The 24,193-nt window shown below is 34.6% G+C and overlaps 2 protein-coding genes across 2 annotated transcripts; both read right to left on the bottom strand.

The window, feature by feature from the left end:
• Positions 1–279: 279 nt before the first annotated feature.
• On the bottom strand, positions 280–9,421 carry slc35g1 (solute carrier family 35 member G1). The gene is made up of 3 exons (XM_073828378.1): positions 9,049–9,421; positions 4,819–4,993; positions 280–3,416 (listed from the first exon to the last, which is right to left on the bottom strand). The coding sequence occupies exons 1-3, from the start codon at positions 9,359–9,361 to the stop codon at positions 2,669–2,671; spliced, it is 1,236 nt and encodes a 411-aa protein (XP_073684479.1). The 5' UTR covers positions 9,362–9,421; the 3' UTR covers positions 280–2,668.
• A 1,902-nt stretch (positions 9,422–11,323) lies between these two features.
• LOC141297620 (leucine-rich glioma-inactivated protein 1-like) lies at positions 11,324–24,163 on the bottom strand. The gene is made up of 8 exons (XM_073828042.1): positions 23,810–24,163; positions 23,595–23,666; positions 22,076–22,147; positions 21,913–21,984; positions 21,604–21,675; positions 21,347–21,516; positions 14,988–15,152; positions 11,324–12,701 (listed from the first exon to the last, which is right to left on the bottom strand). Exons 1-8 carry the CDS (start codon positions 23,998–24,000, stop codon positions 11,884–11,886), a joined length of 1,632 nt encoding a protein of 543 aa, XP_073684143.1. The 5' UTR covers positions 24,001–24,163; the 3' UTR covers positions 11,324–11,883.
• Positions 24,164–24,193: the final 30 nt, after the last annotated feature.

Below are 24,193 nucleotides of genomic sequence, written 5' to 3'. Positions count from 1 at the left end.
ATTTAAATTTTTAGGTAAATAGTTCTTTAAATGTTGCTATCTGCTGCATTTAGGAGCATCCTTAAATATATACACAAAGCATGAAGTATGCAATTAAACCGATCCTGACTAAGGCATAAAATCACAAAATAATGAGAGAAAGAACATCCACAAGTCCACAAGAATGCAGCTATAATCCTTCTTAACCAGTTGGCAGAAATGGAGATCACATGATTAACATGTTGTAGCCTAGCCTAGTACTTTCAGAAAAAGACACTGTACTCAGCATGGTAAGAATCTTTCATTTATTTCAACTACCAAAGTTCAAAAGTCATATAAATAAGCTAGATCAAATCTACAGCAGGTGTTATAATTGACAGCCTTATTCAATAAATACTACGGAGGGATCTGCTTTTACATAAATGGATTGTTAACAGAAATGTCATTAGATAAAAAAAATGAAGGCAGCATTTGCATTGCTGGTGACGTATCAGTTAACTGTTAATAGTGCTTTTAATAAAAATAAACTGACACAACAAGTCAGTGTAAAGTGCTTTTAGGTCAGTTTACACAAACAGGTTTAAATAAAATGATGAAATTAAATAGACGTTGAGGGAAAACAAACTAAAGAGCCCCATTTCAGTGACTGAACTGCATAAGAACAGCTATTACTGACAGTCACGGCCTCTTGTAACAACTCATCTTTGTGCACATTTCTGATAAATAAATAACCATGACTCATTCTATATCAGGCAAATATCTGTGTAGCAAACCTGTGCGTATATCTAAGGTACATAGGTACAGAGTTCATTAAGGTGGTACATTAAGGTTTAAAACATATTACTGATTGCATATCTAGCTCTAAGCACATATTAGTTCAGAACTTTTCAAACTGTTGACCCTGTGTCTTCCTTTTAAAAGCAATGCCAGTTACAGTACATTGTCAGTGACAAAGTGCAAAGGGGTTTAAAGGGATAGTTTGCCCGAAACATAAAATCCTGTCATCATTTACTCATCCTCATGATATTGAGAAAATCGCCTTTAAAGTTGTCCAAATGAAGTTCTTGAATATTACTAATCAAAAGTTAAGTTTTGATATATTTGCGGTAGGAAATTTACAAAATATCTTCATGGAACATGATCTTTACTTAATATCCTAATGGTTTTTGGCATAAAAGAAAAATCGATCATTTTGACCCATACAATGTATTTTTGGCTATTGCTACAAATATACCTGTGCGACTAAAGACTTTCAGATTTTCAGGAAATAACTACTTAGATTTGTGTTGTTCTCACAAATTTAGCAGATTCATACTTGTATTATACATTTATACTTATTTTACAAATTCTTACTTGTAATTTATCAGAATTGTACTTGTATTATATTTTTAATTGTAATATATCAGATTTGTACTTGTATTATGCATTCTTACTTGTATTATATCAGATTCATACTTGTGTTAATAATTCATACTTGTATTATAGATTCTTACTGGTATTAGATTCTTGAAATATATCAGATTCGTACTTGCATTATACATTCATAATTGTATTATATGTTCTTGTAAGATATCAGATTCATACTTGTATTATAGATTCTTGTAGTATATCAGATTAGCAATTGTATTATAGATTCTTACTTGTAATTTATCAGACTCATACTTTTGTTATACATTCATACTTGTATTATAGATTCTTTCTTGTAATTTATCAGATTCGTACCTGTATTACACATTCATACTTACATTAGATTCTTACTTGTAATATTTCAGATTCATACTTGCATGGTACATTCATACTTGTATAACAGATTCTTGTAATTTATCAGAATTGTACTTGTGTAATACATTCATACTTGTATTATAGATTCTTACTTGTAATATATCAGATTCATACTTGTATACCTGTACTATAGATTCTTACTTGTAATTTATCAGATTTTGTACTTGTATTATAGATTCTTATTTGTAATTTTATCCTAATGATTTTTGGCATAAAAGAAAAATGTATAATTTTGACCCATACAATGTATTTTTTGGCTATTGCTACAAATATACCCGTGCAACTTAAGACTGGTTTTGTGGTCCTGGGTCACATCTTCAGGAAATAACTACTTAGATTTCAGTGTTGTCCCTGACACAAATCTCCCATGTGAATTGAAATATAGTATTTACGCCATATGTACTCCCCATTTTTTTCACTGCAGTCATTTTGCATGGATTTTAAAAGTGAATAAACCATGGAAAATGTATGTAACATACGGACAGCTGACTGAAAAAAAATCTCCTTTCATGTTTCATGGAAAAAATATTTAAAAATCATGCAATGGTATGAGGTTGAGTAAATAATGAATTTGGAATTTTTGGTGATATTAACACACATCAAGCTCAGGTCCTGACCAGCAGTCTATTATTATGTCATCTACTATACTCTCTATATGATAAAGCAGTACTGTCTCAACAGCAGTATCTTGATTAAAAAATATCTGTTGTCTTCACTAAAGAATATCAACTTTGAAAACTATAAAACCACTAAAAATACTGTTATATACTGTACATACTGCATACAGTAAGTTCATAAAAGACTTCCGATGTCTGTTATTACAGTAAACTGACTTCTTTGGTATCTAATGGAGCAATTATTTGTAGCAAACATATAAAATCTCTTTTCATCGCACTATAATATGCATTCAGCTCTTATTTTTTGTGCTACCATACCACTTCCTTAAGGCCACCCCACTAGTGCTGCTAACCACACACAGCGCTCCTCCCAAACTCCACCATGTTGGTTTACGGTTGAGGAATAGGAACTGCAGGATGAATGCCAGGACCACATCGATCGTCCTCATCAGTGCAACAGGTCCTGCTTTCTCAATCTGCAGGGCTTTGGTGAGAAACGTCTGTCCGGCAATACCGAGTAGTCCGATAGCCATGAGCGTCCATCTGTCCCAGCCGCAAAAAGGAATTTTCCATTCGTCCAAGATGAACAAAACAATGACACACTCGATAAGTCCCAAGACTGCATAGTACCACACGGAGAGGTAGTAATGAACACTTTTGCCCATTTTTCTCAGAATGACCATAGTGCAAGCCGCTCCAATCGCCCCTGCGAAGGCAGCCACCGTGCCCTTGATGTGATTGGTGTAGTCTCCTTCGATCCCAGACAGCTCGCCACCAAAGAGGAAGGGAGGTCTGGCTATCAGTATGACACCGGTAAGTGTAAACACAGTAAAAACTATGTCCCATATTGTGCACCTCTCTTTGAGGAAAATCCAAGCCAGCAAGGCTGTGAAGACTGGGCTGCTGAACATTATAACTGTGGCATCGGCTAGGGGCATCTGCAGAACTGCATAATATAACAAGATCATGGCGTTGGACCCCAGGAACCCTCTAAAGAAAAGGTAGACTCGCATACCTCTTGGTCCCAAAAAGCCAGTACTGAAAATATAAAAGTCAAATTAATATTGATTCTAATTCTAAAGTCAAAAGATTGATACTTCTAATATATTACATATTCAAAGTAGTACTATAGATTGATACTTACTTAATAATTTATCAGATTCATACTTGTATTATAAAGTCGTTATTGTAAGATATCGAATTCATACTTGTATTGTACAGTTTTACCTGATTCTCCTTGTTTTAAAGATTCTTGTAATAAATCAGATTCATACTTGAATTACATTCATTTTTGAATTATATATTCATACTTATATTATAGACTAATACTTGTAATATATCAGATTCATATTGTATTAGTATCAAATCAGATTCACACCTGTTTTATACTCTTGTAATATATCAGATTCATATCTGTATTATAGATACAAACTTCTAACATTAGATTCTTACTTGTAATAAATCAAATTCATACCTTAATTATAGATTCATACTTGTATTGTCAGATTAAAACTTATATTATAGATTCATACTTGTATTATATATTCTTGTAAGATATCAGATTTGTACTTGTATTATACATTAAGCTTGTATTACAGATTCTTGTAATATATCAGATTCGCACCTGTATAACACATTCATACTTGTATTATTGATTTATACTTGTATTACTGATTTTACTTGTAATTTATCAGAATTGTACTTGTATTATGCACTCTTTCTTGTAATATATCAGATTTGTACTTATATTATTAATTCATACTTGTATTATAGATTCTTAATTGTAATTAATAAGATTTGTACTTGTATTACACACTTACACTTGTATTACAGATTCTTACTTGTAATTTATCAGATTCATACTTGTATTATACATTCATACTTGTATTGCTGATTTTTACTTGTAATTTTTTTAGAATTGGACTTGTATTATAGATTTTTAATTGTAATTACTCAGATTTGTACTTGTAATATACACTTATACTTGTATTATAGATTCTTTCTTGTATCAGATTCATACCTGTATTACACATTCATCCTTGTATTAGATTCTTACTTGTAATTTATCATATTTTGTACTTGTATTATAGGTTCCTACTTGTAATATATCAGATTCATACTTGTATTATACATTTATACTTGTATTATGCACTCTTTCTTGTAATATATCAGATTTGTACTTGTATTATTAATTCATACTTGTATTATAGATTTTTTCTTGTAATATATCAGATTTGTACTTGTATTATTCATTCATACTTGTATTATAGATTCTTTCTTGTAATATTTCAGATCCGTACTTGAATTATACATTCATACTTGTAATATATGAAATCCATAATTGTATAATAGATTCATACTTGTTTCTTAGAATATTGTAATACATCAGAATTAAACTTGTAATATATCATTGATTCATACTCATATAATAGATTCATACTTGTAATAAATCATGGCTGGTAAGACAAACAGCATCTGGAAGAAGCACCGAATTGCACTGATTTCGATGGCGTGCATCCCCTCGATTTTCTTCACAAGAAGAGCCGCAACGGAAAAGAAGACGGAGGCTAACAAGGCGTACATGAGGCCCAGCCCTGGACATGCCGGTTTCTTTTCTGTGGATAAATATTACAAAACAGCTTAACATCACACCGGTTTGTCAATTGCAGATAAATTGAATGGTACAGTATGCTGCATTAATAAATATTTTCTGAGAAAAGTCACAAAAGGCAGACAATTTAAATTCATTAACCTTGTGACCAAGGCTGCGCAAAATTCCTGATTATGAATTTACATCAAGTTAACAAAGTTAACAATTGTTTAATTTTATAAGGGAATGTTTATTCACTGGAGCACCAAATGAAAACACTTAAGCACCACAGTCTTTTTAGACAAACCATTTGCACAAATGATGGAAATGAGAAATGAGAAGTACACAGCGTGATTTGGCTTTGTGGGGTGTGATCTGAATTTTGATCTTGAAGTGAAATGAGATGGAGAGAGCAAAACAGCATGAATCTCAACACATTCTTGGTGATTCGGTTTAACTATGACACTGAAGTGATATCAGATGTGACGGGAATGATTACGCAACCAAATGCAACTTTACTACCTGTAAGAACCTCCAGAACTCATGCTCAATCAGGTTCTGTAGATGCCAACATTGGACAAACGCCACATTGTATCAAACGTCCCTTGAGGACGTGGCCTCACACAAAGATCATGGGCCCTGGAACATAACACACACCCAACAATATGGTTTTGAGTTAAAACAAACAACTTCACCTGACTGTTTAGAGAGAACACTACGGAAAGAAAAAAGATACAGTTTCCTGGTGTGATTCACACATTGTAATTCCCACAAAGCCAGTGCTGTTCATGATGATAAGAATTTCTGGTTAACCTCTCCCAATGAAAATATGCAACCTGCTATTTTGTAAGAGATAAGATGAAACTTAAAATTACAAAGGAATGGAAATACCATATTCATGATACCCGATACTTGAATTCTTTAGCACCATGGTGTACAATATATCAAAGTATCATGATCACCAGCAAGCTTCTATAGTGTTTTGTAAGAATTGTAAAAATATAGTATGAAAAACAGCCAAGTCTGATACAGTGTAAGTGTTCCCCTTTCAAAGGTTACCATGGTATCCACAGTTTCCAACAACAGAGTGTTACAGTTGGGTTCTGGAAGAATAACTCCCATTCACTTCTCCATTTGGGAACCGATTTTGAACTTATAAACCTCTAAAGACAGACTTCTTATACTTCAGAAACCAATAATACTGAAAAGTGCAGGGACGTATTGTACTTTATTGCACTATAGTACACACAACTGTGGTAAATTAGCCACCACTGTCATCAAAAATACATGAATAAATCCCATACGATACAAATTAAAAATTGAACAATAGATTTAAAGGAGTAGTTCACTTTCAGAACAAAAATTTACAGATAATGTACTCACCCCCTTGTCATTCAAGATGTTCATGTCTTTCTTTGTTCAGTCGTAAAGAATGTTTTTTGAGGAAAACATTTCTGGATTTCTCTCCATATAATGGACTTCTATGGTGCCCTGAGTTTGAACTTCCAAAATGCAGCTTCAAATGGCTCTAAACGATCCCAGCCAAGGAAAGAAGGGTCTTATCTAGCAAAACGATCGGTTATTTTAAAAAAAATTATAATTTATATACTTTTTAACCTCAAATGTGTATCTGTCTAGCTCTGTGTGTACTCTGTGTAGAGGTTAAAAAGTATATAAATTTTAAATACTTCTAGAAAATAACCGATTGTTTCGCTAGATAAGACCCTTCTTCCTCGGCTGGAATCATTTAAATCCCTTTGAAGCTGCATTTCAACTGCATTTTGGAAGTTCAAACTCAGGGGCACCATAAAAGTCCATTATAACTGAACAAAGAAAGACATGAACATCTTGGATGACAAGGGGGTGAGTACATTAAAGTCCCCCTGAAATCAAAATTTAAGTTTTTTGGCTTTTAGTATGAATATATCAGCCTTAAGATTATCTATAAGCTAGCGTGCTTCAAAACAACGACAAAATTTGCATTTACAAGATATGGGCATTCAAAACTTACAGTCTCGTCACTTCCGCCAATATGAATCAACGATTTTGATGATATCACCTTGCACTTCAGTTTCTCATCAAACGTTCTGTCCAATCAAATGCTCTCTAGAGTCCGTATTGTCCCGCCCCCTACACAGAGACGCAATACACGGAGCAGATCATAAGCGCTCATATGTGCGATCGGCATGTATTAAACTACACAGCCTCAGCATGATTATGATCACTATTTTGTTTTAGCAAGAGTTTCATATTGAATCTGTGGGGTAATTTATTAGTCTGTGGCTGTCATAAGCTACAAATGCGGCTTTACCGAGCTTAACGGCTGTGGCCCGAGCAGATATAAATGGAACGATATTGGCTATTCAAAATAAGTGGGCGGGGCTGGGCGATATGTTTTTGTTTCAGTTAAAAGTACGTCACCACATAGAATAACGCTGCGTGTTTCAAGGCACTTCAGTGGACCTTTAAAAGTGGAAACAATGGTTACTGTGGTAGCTGTGTGTAAAGAGGCTTGATACAATGTAACTGTTGTGTCAGCTTTTATAAAAGAAGTTACAATGGTAACACAGTTACTGTAAAATCATGATAAATTCATAAGCGATCACATTCAAACTGTTCAGAAATATGATACAATCAGAAATATATTGTAAATCTGACGGCATATAATGCAAAGTTACCACAGACTTGCTGTAGCTTCAATGGAATTTTTAATAAAAAGGTACAAGGTTACCAGGTTGAATATTTATTGTAGCAGTATCAACAATTATAGTAACTGTAACTATTATAGTAACTATTTTTAAGGTGGAAACCATGATAACTATATGTAAAGGGCTTGATACAAAGTTACTACCCTGCCATTTATTTCACATTTACTACAGTTAATAACAGATTACTGTAACATAATTTTAAATGCATAAATCTCAATCAAATGGTTAAAAAAAGCCAAACAGAGATATGTGATTGTTAAATTGAATTACACTTTATTTTGAAGGTGTCCCTGTTACGGTGTAATTATGCAATTAATTACTGAGTAATATTAATTAACTACATGTACTATAAGAGTTAGGATTAGGGTTTGGTTTATTTTTACTAATCGCATTCAAAATAAAAGTTTTCATTAATATAACGTGCGTGTACTGTGTATATTTATTATGTATATAGACACACACATACAGTATGTTTAAAAAATACTGACATGTTTATATTTATATTCATATAATTTATATCATATATATATATATATATATATATATATATATATATATATATATATATATATATACACACAATATACACTACCAGTCAAAAGTGTGGACACACTTGACATAATATTAATTATTAATTATTTGAAAAAAACAATACAATATATTTTTTATTTTTATTTTATTTTTATATACAAATTGTCCCAAGGAATGATTCTTTTTAAGGAAAACATTTGGTTTTTTTCTTAAAAACAAACTGAGAATCATTCTTTGGCACAATTTGTATTTGAAAATCAAAAAAAAAAAATGTAAAATTAAATAAAACAATATATTGTATTGTTTTTTTATAATTAATATTTGACAAAAAATAGTGTGTAAACATAACATATTTTTCTTAAATATGCATGTGTGGGTATTTGTACATTTGTACGGTATGTAACGGGTTTGATACAATGTAACGGCTCTCGCTAGCTTTTACAGAATAAACTCCATGGTTTTACTACAAATAAAACCGTGGTAACCACAAATTAACCATGTTTTTTTAAGGAACGATCAAAATATTAGGACTCATATTTTAATTATTTAATTTATTGTTTATTTATACCGTTATCGTAGATTTATTATAGTAGTATCCAGGCTCTGGTAGTATCAATAGTAACAATAGTATTTAAAAAAAAATGCGTAAAGCATGGTTGCTATGGTGAATGTAACTGCTCTCCATAGCTGTAAAACTGAAAGTGTCACAGAGGTCACACAGGTGTACAAATAGAAATAGAACAGAAATAGATCAATCGGAGATCAAATTCAAGACCTATATGTCTTTATTTTATAACTAAGACCCTCTGATCGTTTAAGAGTTAAGCTCGGTTTACGTTACCTTTCTGAACCGTGTTTGCCCCCGTGTCCTCCTCACCATTATCATCCTCATCGCGGTCGGGCTCGTTTCTCTTACAGCAAACCGGCACACAAACCCGGTAAAACGCAGAGCCGTTGGCACGTCGGTCGTCCTGTGCGTCAGCATCCGTATCCACTGACACTTCTGGTCGAGTTCGCAACTCAATTTCCTCCCCAACGTCCCCATCGTCAACTTTATGACAAAGCACCCTGATGTCGTCCGCTCTATAAGGGACAACAGATAAATCTGTGTCATTATTACTCACAGAGCCATTGCGCTGTCTAATATCACCCATGACAGAAGAGAACAGCTGCTTGGCATACCTTAACCACGCGTCTTGACACACGGTTGCCTTCGGGTAGAAATGGTACCGAGCAACAAGTTAAATAATTAACCTTGTACAAAGAAAAACGGTGGTTGCGTCCCTCTGCCGCTAGAGGATGACAAAATGCGTTTGGAGAGCGGATGGACGACAATGTCGTTTCACAGCGTTTCATCATCTACGGAGTAGGTAGATGTCTCTAACTTCATTTTTAGGATGTTTGGTACATTAATACAAATAGAAATGTATGCTGTTGTTTTTTGTGCAAGATACCATTGGTTTCTTACGCAACTAATTGTTTTACTTGGAAAATATCACATTCATGTAAAGAAATGGGCTATAGCTAATGCCAAATTGTGAACATTTTAGTAAAGAAATTAAACAATATGGTACTACTTTGAAGCACTGTGTCACTTTAATTTGTGACCATGGACCACAAATTCAGTCATAAGTTGTTGTTTTTTTAAATTACTGTTGTTGTTTTTAGGATAGGACAATGTTGGTCAAGGTCCAGCTATTGAGAGTGCAAAAATATCAAAATATTGAGAAAATTATCTTTAAAGTTGTGTTTAACGTTCTTAGCAATGCATATTATATTTACAGTAGGAAATTTACAAAATATCTTCATGGAACATGATGAACTATTTGCTCAAGATCCAACTATCGAAAATCTGCAATATGAGGGTGCAAAAATATCAAAATATTGTAAAGTTGTTTAAATTTCTTAGCAATGCATATTACTAATCAAACATTAAGTTTTGATATATTTACAGTAGGAAATTTACAACATATCTTCATGGAACATGATCTTTACCCAATATCCTAATGATTTTTGCCATAAAAGAAAAATCAATCATTTTGAACCATACATTGTATTTTTTGGCTATTTCTACAAACATGCCATGCTACTTAAGACTGGTTTTGTGGTCCAGGGTCACATTTGATTAATTAAATGTTTAAATGTTTCTTTTATCCCTGGCATAAGTCTTTTTACCCATGCGCATGCACTTGTTTTTTTTTTTGTTTTCTCTCTCTCTCTCTCTCTCTCTCTGTATACCCTATTTTTTTTACTACTGTTGTGAGATGTATATATTTGTATTAATATGTACATAATTGCATTAAAAAAACTCATATAGTCACATATAGTCTACACTACCATTCAAAAGTTTTTAATGTTTTTTGAAAGTCTCTTCTGCTCACCATGCCTGTTTTTTTGATCCAAAGTAGTTCTTTACTATTTAAAATATCTGTTTTCTATTTCAATGTATTTTAAAATCTAATTTATTCCTGTGATTTCAAAGCTGAATTTTTAGTCTTCAGTGACCTTCAGAAATCGTTCTAATATGCTGATTTTCTGCTCAAAAACATTTATTATTATTATATTGAAAACAGCTGAGTAGATTTTTTTCAGCTTTCTACGATGAATTTAAAGTTCAGAGCAGCATTTATCTGAAATAGAAATGTTTTGTAACATTATAAATGTTTTTATCATCACGTTTGATCAATTTTAAAGCATCATTGCTTAATAAAACTATTAATTTCTATCATTTTAAATTATACTACTACTACTACTACTAATAAATGTTTCCTAAACAGCAAATCAGCATATTAGAATTATTTCTGAAGCATTGTGTGACATTGTGTGACTTAAGTAATGATACTGAAAATTTAGATTTGAACACAGAAATAAATTACATTTTAAAATATATTAAAATAAAAAGCAAGTATGTTAATTAGCACAATATTTCACAATATTACAATATATATACTTTTGCTGTATTTTGGATCAAATAAATGCAGGCTTGGTGAGCTGAAGAGACTTTTTTAAGTCTTGAGTCTTTGTGTTTACTTCACATTTGTCAAGCATATTTGTTTGTTTTTCATTCATGAGATTCACACTTTCAGGCAAAATGTATGCATCACGACAAAGCAGGCTCTTTTTTAAGGTTTTATTAGTTCTAACAAAAACAAGTACCAGTAAACAACTAACCTTCTTCCCCACATCTACTTCACCTCAGTAACTGAAATCTAATCTAAGTTTATTGCGTTCTGATTATTCAAAGAAATGGAGTCAAAAAGAGCTTCAAATCTATCACACCCAATGTGGTTAAACTGGTCGGTTTTGTTTAAAAAAGTTAAAAATGGCTTTTTACATCAGTGTAAAAATGTATGTAAACAGTTTATTTGGCAGATTGTTATCACGTCAACAGCTAACTGATTTGTCCTTTGTTGTCTCCTTATTATACCTCTTTAGTGACTACACGGCAAGCATGAGAATATGTTAACAACAGCTTTTGTCGAAAGGGACAAAAAAGCCAGGGAAACATGAAAAGTGCAGAGCAGATGGTGACAACAGAGAAAGACACAAAGGGCGTTTCTAGAGAGGCATTCATCTGGAATTATTATTATTAGCGCTAGGCTAGATCATGCATGTAGTTTCACAATAGGCTCGCGTCTGTGTCAGGGTCTGGTTCTCTGCGCTTTCGCTTGGCACCCTAACTGCTTAGGTCGATCATCAAGTGCTCGTAAATCTGCGTCTTCCCTTTAAAGCTGGACGCCAGCAGGAACTCTCGGTTGTCAATGGACACCAGCGAGAATGCTCTTGGCGCCTGGACGTTGAGCTCCTGGAAGTGCACGAACTGGCCCTTCTTGGTGTCCCACTGATAGACCTGCGTTAGCGAGTAGTCGCTGCCTAGGATGGCGTACTGCCAGTTGCCGATGGAGACGGGCTGGAAGACCATGGATCCCCGCGAGGGCATTGTCTGTATCTCTGTGAACATAGAGCCGTCCCACTTCATCACCTTGGAGTCGCCGATGAAGCGCGTCAGACAGATAAACAGCTCCCCCTTCACCTTGAAGTGCTTGACGGCGTAGACGTCCTCCATCTCCGGAATGTCCGTCCGTCGCTCAAACTGCTTTTGGCTTCTGCTCCACTGGTAGATAACAGGCCTCTGCGAGCTGCTAGACAAAATAAGGTGGGGTTTGCCTGCGATATCCAGATACTCAACGTCTGTGTCGCGGTACCACGGATGGAGAGATTGGTGGGAGTAGAAGCCGTTGCCGTTCCACTTGTACACCGTGGTGGAGCCGGCCTTCGAGCTGTCTGCTATCACGAAGAAGACCTCGCCGTCCACACGGAAACTCTCGATGTCGTTGGGCTTTCTGATTTTCAGGATATCGATGTCCTGGATTTTGATGAATTTATTAGCAGAGTTGTCTCTTTTGTAGATATGAGAGCCGCCGAAAAGTTGGGCGACCACGATGAAGAGGTGGTTATCGATGACCATTGGCTTGCACACTACTGTGGAAGTGCCTGTAATGACATTCACAGAAATGTAATCAGTCTCTGTATTAAAATGGATCTGTTTTTAAAGGGGGACATGTGATGTTACTAAAAAGAGCATTATTTTGTTAGAGGTATTATTTTCCACATACTGTACATTATTCACTGCAAAAAATGTTTTTCTTATTTAGATTTTTGTCTTGTTTTCAGCCAAAATATCTAACAATTCTTAAATCAAGAAGAATTTTCAGAAAAAAAAAACAAGTCAAAATTAAGTGCATTTTTGCTTGAAACAAGCAAAATAACCTGCCAATGGGGTAAGAAAAATAATCTTGTTTTCCGCTTTTTTGCTTAACCCATTGGCAGATCGTGTAAGCATCTGCCAATTTTTTTGCTTAACCCATTGGCAGATTATTTTGCTTGTTCTAAGCAAAAACTCACTTAACTTTGACTTGTCTAGAAAAATCCTTCTTGATTTAAGAATTTTTAGATATTTTGGCTGGAAACAAGACAAAAAATCTAAGTAAGAAAAGCATTTTTTGCAGTGAATAATTTAAAGTATGTGGAAAATAATATGTTTTTTGAACCTCAAACCGCTTAAACACATTGCATTACAACAAAATAATGCTCTTTTTAGCAACATCATATGCCCCCTTTAAAAAAAAGATCCATTTTAATACAGAGACTAAGTAAGAAAAGCATTTTTTGCAGTGTTGTTGTTCCTCTCTGCCCCGCCTTTCTGAAACACTTCGATTTTTACAAAACTCATCGTTGATGGAAACTAAGGTGTTTTCTGATTGGCCAGCTTTCAGCTGCATTGTGATTGGCCGAATAGTCCAAGCGTGTGACGGAAATGTTACGCCTCTTACCATGCCGTTTCTCGGCACGATGAAACAGAAACAATAAAACCCATTATAAACAAGGCATTTGTTGCATCCAGTGGGGACATAACTACCGATTATAATGACACATACTGTCTTTTTACGCATTGTGTCTCACCACATAAACATAACACCTTGTCTGCAGTTGCGATTGTAGAACGAGAAACAAGCACTACTCTACACTGCTGAAAACTCGTGTTTGAATAGTCAGTACTGAATTCTTTTAATATGAAAACGTACTTACAGGCCGTCAGTCAGAAGCGCAGACTGTCTTTGCAACATTGGAATTGCCCCAGTTTATAGCCTTAACCCTTTGTGTACAGCTGGCATTGTAAGCTGCTCTTCAAGGTTCAGTAAACAGTCCTCCGTGAAATGCGCAGCACCCACTCGAATATTTGCGTTTTACTGTTCCAGAACAGTTTTGTAAATATAACTTAACCACTGATTTCTAGTTGTGTCCTCATTTGGAAGGCTAAACAAAGTACTTTAGCTACACAGTACACACTGCGTCTCCACAACATGGCGGCTGCAACAATACTACAGCCGGTAAAAGTTACGCCTTCTTTCTTTCCATATACATATGGTTGGTGTTATGCTAATCTACTCACCCCATGACGTGGACAAGTGGGGGCGTGTTTGAACTAGCCGTTTTAGGCCGCGATCACACCGAACGCGTTTTTGCAGTGAGAGGCGCCTTTTTTGAATGGTTTTCTGTTGGCAGTGAGCGTTCTGCGTGCTGCTTATGCGCCCCGGGCACCTCGCGTTTTCACCGCCTGCTGCGCCACACGTTTTTGCAGAAGTGCTCTGAGCGCCTGAAGTTGAAAAAAAGCAACTCTGAGCGGAAAAACGCCTGACGTCATTCACGTTTTTTCCATTGTCCAATCGAATGAATGGAGAGGCGGGCCTTCTGTTGTGGTGACGAAAGTTTACCGTTGCTTAAAAAGTCCGGAGACTGAAAGAAATGGAGGAAAAACTTTTGGTGTCTGTCGTGGGTAAACCGGAGCTGTATTTTTTGGGGGGGTTTCTGCTAATATGACAGTTTAATCAACAGCAAAAACCAAAGATTTTAGAGCGCTCGCGCTATAATCCTTTGATTTGACTGACAGGACAGCTGTTTTGGTCGTTGCCTAGCAACATAAAAAAAAACGCAGCACACTGCTCTTTTTTTAAAAGTCACCAAAAAAAAGGCAGTGCTGTGCGCCTCGCGTTTTTAGAACGAAAAGATGCATTCGGTGTGATCAGGGCCTTAGGCAGGTGTGGCTGAGTCTTAACTTTTATAATAAATACCTCTTTGAGACTTTAAGCTTTGCAACTTTACAGATCTTATCTATGCACGAACAGCTTGTAACACTCCAAAGACAAAGGAAAACAAGAAACTGCATCATATGACCCCTTTAAGCAGTCTGGGTAAGAGGGTGTGATGTGTGATGCTCACTCTCTATGGTCTCATATGCTCTGAACTCCATGTTGACGTGGTCCCATTCCAAAAAGCTGCATTTTCCAGAGAAAGGCTGGGCGTATACGACATACTGGTCATTCCCGAACGTAAAGGCTTCCACAGATATGGACTCAAATGCAAGGGTTTTCTTTAAAGCAAACTCTGCAACAAAAAAACAAATCATCAAAAATATATTAATAACACCAACTTGTCACTACTGTAATATATGGGGCATTTTACAGAATTGGTTCAAAGTCAGAGTTGGAAACTTTTTCCATACATTTTGTATGCATGCAAATTGTATAATATCCGAGGTACACATTTTTAGCAACTGTGCAGTTAATTTTTCATATTGTATTTTTAGAAACTATTGGAATATTTGTCCTTTCCCCAAATTTGTCACTACCAAAACACAGTAATATTAATTTAATATTGACCTGTTAAGATTTTGCTTACATCTACATTGTAAAATATATATATTTCTTATATTTTATTAAAAACAATTTCAGAGGTAAATCAATAACAATTGCAATTTTAACAATATTTCAAGTGTGATTTATGAGATTTGTTGTATTTTGAATCAAATTTTTCTTTGTAAAAGACAAAAAGTTGATCATACTGTTTTTTTAAACTTAAGAATTCATTAGTTTGAATATACATTGAACCAAACATCATAACATATGTGACCCTGGACCACAAAACCAGTCTTAACCCTTGTGCGTCAAAAAAAAGTTACACATAGGTGCAAAATGGACTATGGAATGTGGAATATGGAATAATAATGGAATATGATTTATTAATATTTTTTCCCACTTTCACTGATGTCGATTTTTTTAACCAGCATCGGTTCTATCCATAGATACCAAACATTCATTCATTTTCAGAATTGTAATCCTTTAAATGCTGTTTTTTTTTATGAAAAAATTACAAATAGTAGTAATTTCCATATACTAAATGCTAAGCAGATTTTTTTTTCTTTGCTTATTTGTAAGGAAGCGTCAGAAGCATTGGGATCCATTTGCAGCACTTTATTGAAATCGTAGTCAGACAGAGCAGAGGTCAAACACAGTAAACAGGGGTGACGTAGGCGAGGCAAAGGTTTAAACAGAGGGGGCGTGAATCAGGGCAGGCGGCGAGAATCAATAATCCGAAACAGTCCGAGGTCAGGGCAAACAGAGAGGCTTCAGAGACGATAAACAGTCCGAGATCAAAAACAGGAAAGGCAAACACAGAATAAACGCTCAGAAATGATAGCCGGGGCAAATCAAGACTTTGCGAAGTGCTGGTGTGTGTGTGTGTGGTTTATATGGAGTCAGTAATGAGGTGCAGGTGTGTGTGTGTGTGTGTGTGTGTGTGGGTGTGTCAGTCCCAGGAATGAAGGATTCCGATTCTGGAATCGGATACTTAAGATAAAGAATCGGATACTTGTTATAATATTAAAATTTCGATTCCTCGTTTCGATTCCTGGTTGCATTTTTTTCATCTAGTGATCTGCCAGGACCTTCCGCGCGTGCAATCTGCCAGGACTTTACGTGGTAATGTAAACATCAGTCGAAAAGATGGATCACGGTAAGCGTTTAAAAGTGTGTCTACGCTTTGTAAAAACCGAAGACAAATCTACCGCTGCACGCAAACTTCATCTTAGAGATCTGCAAGGGACGGATTTTAGTCCTGCGCTCGCCCACTCCAGAAGGAATATAAGTTATTTCGTCCCGCAAAAGCCCACATAAAAGTCACTTATACCCCCGCGGGAAGACAGGTATCTACTTTATCTCTTGGCTGCATGAAACAAACCCTCCCGGTAATGTGAAGGCAAAGATGACCAGAGTAATAGTAACGAACTCGCGCGTGCCTAATGTATCCATTCTTGTATATCGGAGTCGTACATTAGGCACGCATAAGTCCGCTGTTGATTCACAAACTATTCATGCTTTCGGTGCTCTGATCCATAATATTTTTGCGTGAAATTTCAAAATATTTGCATAGTTTTCAAAATGAATGTCCTGTGAGTTTTTTTATAATGAATGCTTACCCATAGAGGTGGATCTTGTAAGGGTCAGTGGTGTTTAAGCACATATGAGCACCAGCATAAACAGATTTACAATGTATTTACTGTATTTTTCATTTATATGTTTATTTTATAATAAATACAAACAGTAGATATTCAGTCACTTAAGAAAGAGTACTCTGAAGTTGTGAAGAATGTCTGAATTAAATAATTTAGGTGCTTTAAATCTGTATGTGTGTATTCATGTTAAAAAGTTAGAGCAGATGATTTTCTTTTAAATTCAAAAGTATAGCTTTAATTTAAAGTTTGTTTGATTTTTTTTTTATAACATGCAGGAGAAAAATAAAAAGGCAAAACAAATGTTTAGGTTAATAAAAAAAGTTTCAAAAATAAACACTTTAGAGGAAATGTCAGGCATAGGGGGGCCTTGCAAAATTGACCCGAGAAGAAGGGGGCCCTGATATAAAAAAGGTTGAGAACCCCTGTAATAAAATATGTTGCAAGCTAGCACTGAAAATAAACATGTTTAATATATTAATGTTTGACTTTTGTGTTTGTTGTTTTTTTTTTTTTTTTACTAAATCGGAATCGAAACTGGGAATCGAAAAGAATCGGAATCGATAAGTGGAATCGGAATCGGAATCGAAATCGATAAAATTCAAACGATACCCACCCCTAGAGATGGAGTCCGAAAAGGGCCGAATTAATATTCAGGGGAGGGTTCCCTCTGCTGGTACGGAGGAGACGGAGGTATGGGAGCCTCCTCCGTTACATTATTAGATTCTTGGGTGTGTCAGTGAAAAACAACAACATTCATTTTGAGGCATTTATATTTTTATGTAGTGTTAGATTTTTTGTTTTTTAAATGTATATGCCAAATTTTTAAAAATTCAATCTAGTAAAAAATGGTAAAAATGTAAAATTTGAAGCCTTGCCAATAAAATGAATGCCTCTTAGCAAATATTGCATCATTTTATAGTCAAATGGCCCTGGGTTAAAAAAATTGCAGTTTTAATGGGTTTCAATGTGGAGATTATTGTCCTTAAGGTCCTGATTGTGAGTATTTTTTGTACGGAGGGTAAAATTTATTTTTTGAAGGAAATGAGGGTGAAATATTAAAATTAAAAAAAAAAAATGATGCAGTTGCATTAACACAGGCACACTTATGACAAAAAACAAAGCTGAAATGGACAAAAATGTCCATAAGGTCGCACAAGGGTTAAGTAGCATGGGTATATTTGCAGCAATAGCCCAAAATACATTGTATGGGTCAAAATTATCGCTTTTTTTTTTTTTTTTACTTTTATGCCAAAAAACATTAGGATATTAAGGAAAGATCATGTTCCATTAAGATATTTTGTAAATTTCCTAGCATAAATAAAACTTAATTTTTTCTTAGAAATATGCATTGCTAAGAACTTCATTAGGTTTTCTTAGTATTTAGATTTTGTTGCACCCTCAGATTACAATAGACTTTCAAATAGTTGTATCTCGGCCAAATATCATAACAAACCATACATCAATGGACAGCTTATTTATTCGGCTTTCAGATAATGCATAAATCTCAGTTTAAACAAACTGACCCTTATAACTGGTTTTGTGGTCACATATTAGTTGATAATTCAGTATACTTTAATTGTTTCATAACATCCCATTTTTTAGTAGTGACAGTAATGCTTTGGTAGCGACCACATCACATTACACAATTTTAACCCACATACTAAAACACTACAAAATACTAAAATACAAAAAATGTGCATAACTGTACTAAAATTTTGTTTATTTAACCCAAGTAAAGAATTACGTGTTTTCTTTTGTGACTACTGAAACGATGACATGTTTTGGTCATGACTGTTACGGTAGTGACAATTTTAGATAGTTTTGAACCTAGCTAAAAGATCCTAATCAGCACGTGGTTAGCTAGCACAGTTCTGAACAGTTGTATACACATAAAAACTAAATGTTATGGAATAACTCCCAAAATGTGTGTTTAATTATAGAAAAATTATGTTCGGTAGTGACGTTCTTTAAAGTATACACACAGATTTTTCTAACCTTCTAACACATTTACCTCAAATGTTGGGGCCTGTCTACTCACCATGTAGCTATGAGAGAGGGGGACACATAAATATTTCCTGATCATAAATATAGGGGTGTAGTTCAAATGGACTAAAACATACACTGTTTTGGTAGTGACATGAAAAACACATTTTTAACATAAAGTTTCATAATTTAGAAACTAAAAGATAAACTAAAGATATTTTTAAAAACATGATTTTCATTAGTTGAAATTTAGGGGTTAGTGTTCGGGACAGCCACCTCCAAATTGAAAATGCCCAATAAATGATGATTTTATATATATATATATATATATATATATATATAGCTTGCTGATATTTTAAATATTATTGTGGGTTTCAATAGATAATAAAAAATATTTTAGTAAACATTTAAGATTTTAATATTTTATTTATTTCTTTATTTCCAATTCTGTAGAATGGCCCATATAGCAAATCCCAACAATTTGATTGTTTATATTGTTGCCAAATAATACATTAAAATTCACCATCCTGTTTCCAGTTCTAAAAGAGTTTTTTGTAAACAAGCCTTGATACAATTTGCATTGTAATGTGCTATACAAATACAAATGACCTGACATGTTTGTCAGGCCAATTTATCATTTATATTTAGCCTGTTTGGAATTAGCTGATATAACTGTATTAACTGGGATGTAATTCATTTTTTAATTTGGCCATTTAGCATACATTTGACTCTTTTTTAAGAAAAAAAATTGCATTACATACATCAGCCACTGTGCTCTCTGGCAGTGTTATTTTAGTATCATTGATATACTATTATAGTTTTTGTTAATATTTTGAATTAGATTTTATTTTTATATTTTGTGTACTTTAATTTTAGTTAAGTTAAAAAGGTAAGTTTTACTAATTTTGTTGCTTTTTTATCAAATAGATCCATGTAGTTTTAATAAATTTTATTTATTACAGATATTCCACCGGTTTCACAGACATGGCTTAAGCCTAGTCCTAGACTAAAATGTAAGCCTGAGCTGTTTCAACTGAAAGAAACATGCACTGACTGATCTTAAAATATATCAATGCCTTTGTTTTGTCTCAAGATGCACACCAGTAATGTTTTTTTCTAAGGCACGTTTATAAAAAATTACTTAAATGTCTTAATTGAACTATGGCCTAATCTTGGCTTAGACTTAGCTTTGTCCATGAAATGGGGCTTTAATCAATATAATTATAGATATTTTAACACTTGCAATAAACTGGCAGCTGAAATGAAATCTGTTTAAGTTTTTTAATGTTATATTTTATTTCAAGTAACAAAATAATTTTTTTATGATTTGGTTTTAGTTTTAGACAGTGTTGGGGAAAGTTGCTTTTAAAAGTAATGCATTCCAATATTGTGTTACTCCCTTAAAAAGTTTTGATACTTTGTTACTTTTTATGGAAAGTTATGCGGTAAGTTACTTTTGCGTTAACTTTTTAAAACTGGGAAGTGCTTGCTTGTTTGCTTTTAATATAAAAAGTTCTGTTTTTGGCAGTTGGTAATCAAAATGGGATTAAATACATAGGTTTGCATTTGACTGTTTTAATTCATTTTAAGGAATACTGAATCTGTTTTTGTGCAGGTGAGATGTCTAAATGCATGTTGACATTTAGTCTAGATTTACACAAAATCACTTTTTAGATATCTACTTTATACATCTAAAATTTACATTCATTCTCTTTTGGAAAACTGACCATAAATAATGATGATTGTTGTGTGATATAAACTAATTTTAATTAAGCAATAAGGTACGAGAGGCCGTGCTGTATCGTGAATAAATCACTCCGCTTTGCGTCGTGCCTAACAACGCCCTTCAGCCGTAGTTTATTCATGATACAGCCGGGCCTCAAGTACCTTATTGCTTTTATAAAACGGTTACCACACAATAAAAATATTAAAATCAAAAATATATATTAATTTATATATATTAAGTTGTACGTTTTCATAAAGTAAAATCATTAACTGCCTTCCGCTGTAAAAAGTAGTCCCTAACTGCTGCAGCTGTGTTTACGTTGCTAAGGGTGGTTGCTAAGGGGGTTCAATGATACACGAAACCGTTGAGTGAAGCGGTCATAGCAGTGCCATATCATGAATACGACACAGCTGCTGACCAATCAGAATTGAGGAATGGAACTAACCATTTTATAAAGCTAAATACGTAATGCCTTTTATTCATACACAATGCATTCTTAAGCATTTCAGCGGACATGTAGGATCAGCTTATTTCAAAGCCAGAATTTGTTGTGCTAAGGAAAGTCTAGTGCACAATTACCTGCTGTAATGCAGTCAAAGGACTGAGGCACCAGGTCATTTATCTTCTTCCCTTGATAGGGTGGAGGCCCGCTGCAGTATAACTGATCCACCGTTGCATTAGTGCTGTACATCCATTCCACCAGCCACTTCAACTTACAGTCACAATTGAACATGTTTCCTCTGAGATCCCTGCCCGGATGAATAGATTATATTTAAATCACTTTTTCTAGTATATTATATAGCAAGAAAGCTGGACGTAAGTGTTAAAATACATACACTTTTGTTAAGGCATCCATTCCTTTGAAAATATCTTTGGGCAGCGTCTCAAGATTATTGTAGGCAAGACTCCTAACAAAAAAAAAAAAATGATTAGGTAACACTTTACAATAAGTAAATACTTCAACTTATACAATACAGCATTTATTAGTCTACAGAATGTGTATCTGTTAACATCAGTTGTAAACTAACATGAGCATAAACATTTTTTATCAAACTAAACATATATAAAATAATAATTAAGTAGATACAATATAATTTGATAACAATGTATTTGTATTTTATAGTTTGAAACTTTGATATACTCACAGGTGAATGAGAGATTTCAAACCTCTGAAGGCATAGGGCGAAATTGACTCGATTTTGTTGTTTTCAATAAATCTGAAACAGAGTGTTGCATATGTACTAAAACTGAGTGGCATTCTGAAAAGACTGAATGATGCCGGTTTCAAACATAGAAAATCAAACTCACAGATATTCCAGATGTGGCAGGCCTTGGAAAGCATCTTCGTCAATGTAGTCGAAAGAATTGGCTGTAAACAATCTAAAAAAACATGGAAAAAACAAAACGTAGTTTCAAAATTTGTTTGTCTGAATATTAAAGCAACAGTTCATTTAAAACTAAAATGTGCTTAACATTTACTTAGCCTCAGGCCATCCAAGATGCACTGTAGATGAGTTTGTTTCTTCATCAGATTTGGAGAAATTTAGCATTACATCATTTGCTCATCAATGGATCCTCTGGAGTGAATGGGTGCCGTCGGAATGAGAGTCCAAACAGCTGATAAAAACATCACAATAATCCACAAGCAACACACACGACTCTAATCAATTAAGTGCATGTTTGTAAAAAAACAAATCCATCATTAAATCTTTTTTAATTTAATTTGAGTGCTCTGTGCATGATATTTTTATTGCTTTCTCCAGTGAAAAAGTCATTTTGTCTGAGTCAGGACGGAAATATAAACAGATCAAGCACTGTTTACAAGCCAAAACAGTATAAACAAAGAACAGTTCTAAACAATAAACAAATATGACAGTAGATTTTGATGGGAGAAGGCAATTGAATTTGAATTTTTTCAATGGAAGAAGTGGTATTAGAATTATGGACACTATTTTGGCAATAAGTGACAGTTTAAAGGTAAAACATATTGATGATGGATTTGTTTCTTACAAACACACAGCTTTTCACATCACAAGATGTTAACTGATAGACTAGAGTCATGTGAATTACTTTGCTTTTATCAGCGTGCAGAGGATCCATTGGTGAGCAAGTGATGCAATGCTAAGTTTCTCCAAATCTATTCCAATAAAGAAATAAACTCATCTACATCTTGGATGTCCTGAGTTTCATTTTTGAATGAACTGTTCCCTTATGCAATGTTTCATTTGTTAACACAACCACAGAACATTTGTGACCACAAATATTTTAAACTTCAGAAGTTAAATCAACCCCAGACATGAGTATATGGCAATCAGCTTCATCCAAAGAGGACAAAACATTAACATTCTTGTTCTGTTTTTAATTATATTGCTGAAAGACCCCTGTCACACATATTTATTTCTAGTTTAGCGTGTACCCAAACAGGCTGATATTTTATATAATCTTCTTATAAATTCTTTCCATGTGTCCCAATGACAAGTCTTTGCACAATCAGGGTAGAAACAATAAAAAACTGGTCATATTTAGCATAATACTCCTTGTCAGATTTTGTTAAGGTAGCAAGTCTGCCATTATAAAACTGCCGAGATTTTCTTATTTGTTCATCACGAGGACAAGGCCATGTCCCTCACAGAGCAGCTGCATTGCATAATATTCACACCAATTTAAAGCCTTTGAGAAATTAGACACGCTGAAGAATGTCCCCAAACTGGCCGTTTTAAAGAGGGACGGGCTGTAATTGCTTAGAACAAACATTGGACCACTTAACATGGTGATCACCCCATCCTTATAAAGGACAAACACACACATAACACCAACAGAAACTCACAGAAGCTGAAGGGATGGCGTGTGGAGAAAGCTTCCCCCTGCAATCTCAGTGAACCCAGACTTCACAAATGACCTGTTAAGAAAAGAACCAGTGCAATTATTTGTAAAATACTGAAAGGTTTATACATTCGAATCTTTATAGTTGCATACTTTTGTTATGTCAATCCGCACTGTATTTGAATAGCCTGTAATGTGAAGTGTAAACAGGACACTTACAGTGAGACGACATCGGGAGGGAAGCTGTGTGGCACAGTCCTCACATTTTCACACAAGGCGTTATCTTTGGTGCATGTGCACCCAGAGGGGCATCTAGGCTGTTTGCCTCTTCTGCTCTCCACTAACACCAGCAGCGTGGCAACCAAGAGCAGGAACGTGTATCTTCTTATGCTCCTGTTTGCATATCCCATTCTGTCCCGGTGTATTCCTGAGTGCCGCGGGCTGCTGAGCTGTTTTCGCTGGTGATAAGTGCTGGTCTGCTGGTCGCCTCCCTTCAGTTGTGTCCGTGTGATGAATGTCTATGTCTCAGTGTGTCAGGCGCTCATCCAAACGATTCGTTCTGCTATAATGAAAATATCCAGCGGGCTCACATTTCCTTAGTTA

This window comes from Garra rufa, chromosome 22, assembly GCF_049309525.1.
Source record: "Garra rufa chromosome 22, GarRuf1.0, whole genome shotgun sequence".
NCBI classification, from domain to species: Eukaryota; Metazoa; Chordata; class Actinopteri; order Cypriniformes; family Cyprinidae; genus Garra; species Garra rufa.
Note: the sequence above shows the minus strand (reverse complement) of the source record. Positions and strands in the feature narration are given on the sequence as shown.

What these genes read in the sequence shown, in the direction of transcription:
- LOC141297620 (XM_073828042.1), bottom strand. Translation starts at nt 24,000, where the DNA reads ATGGGATATGCAAACAGGAGCATAAGAAGATACACGTTCCTGCTCTTG. An exon ending in ACGCCATCCCTTCAGCTTCT is followed by an intron (nt 22,148 to 23,594) that starts GTGAGTTTCTGT and finishes ATGTTTTTTTAG; the next exon opens with ATTGTTTACAGCCAATTCTT. An exon ending in CTGCCACATCTGGAATATCT is followed by an intron (nt 21,985 to 22,075) that starts GTGAGTTTGATT and finishes ACTCTGTTTCAG; the next exon opens with ATTTATTGAAAACAACAAAA.
- slc35g1 (XM_073828378.1), bottom strand. Translation starts at nt 9,361, where the DNA reads ATGGGTGATATTAGACAGCGCAATGGCTCTGTGAGTAATAATGACACA. An exon ending in GGCAAACACGGTTCAGAAAG is followed by an intron (nt 4,994 to 9,048) that starts GTAACGTAAACC and finishes ATTTATCCACAG; the next exon opens with AAAAGAAACCGGCATGTCCA. An exon ending in CCAGCCATGATTTATTACAA is followed by an intron (nt 3,417 to 4,818) that starts GTATGAATCTAT and finishes TTATATTTTCAG; the next exon opens with TACTGGCTTTTTGGGACCAA.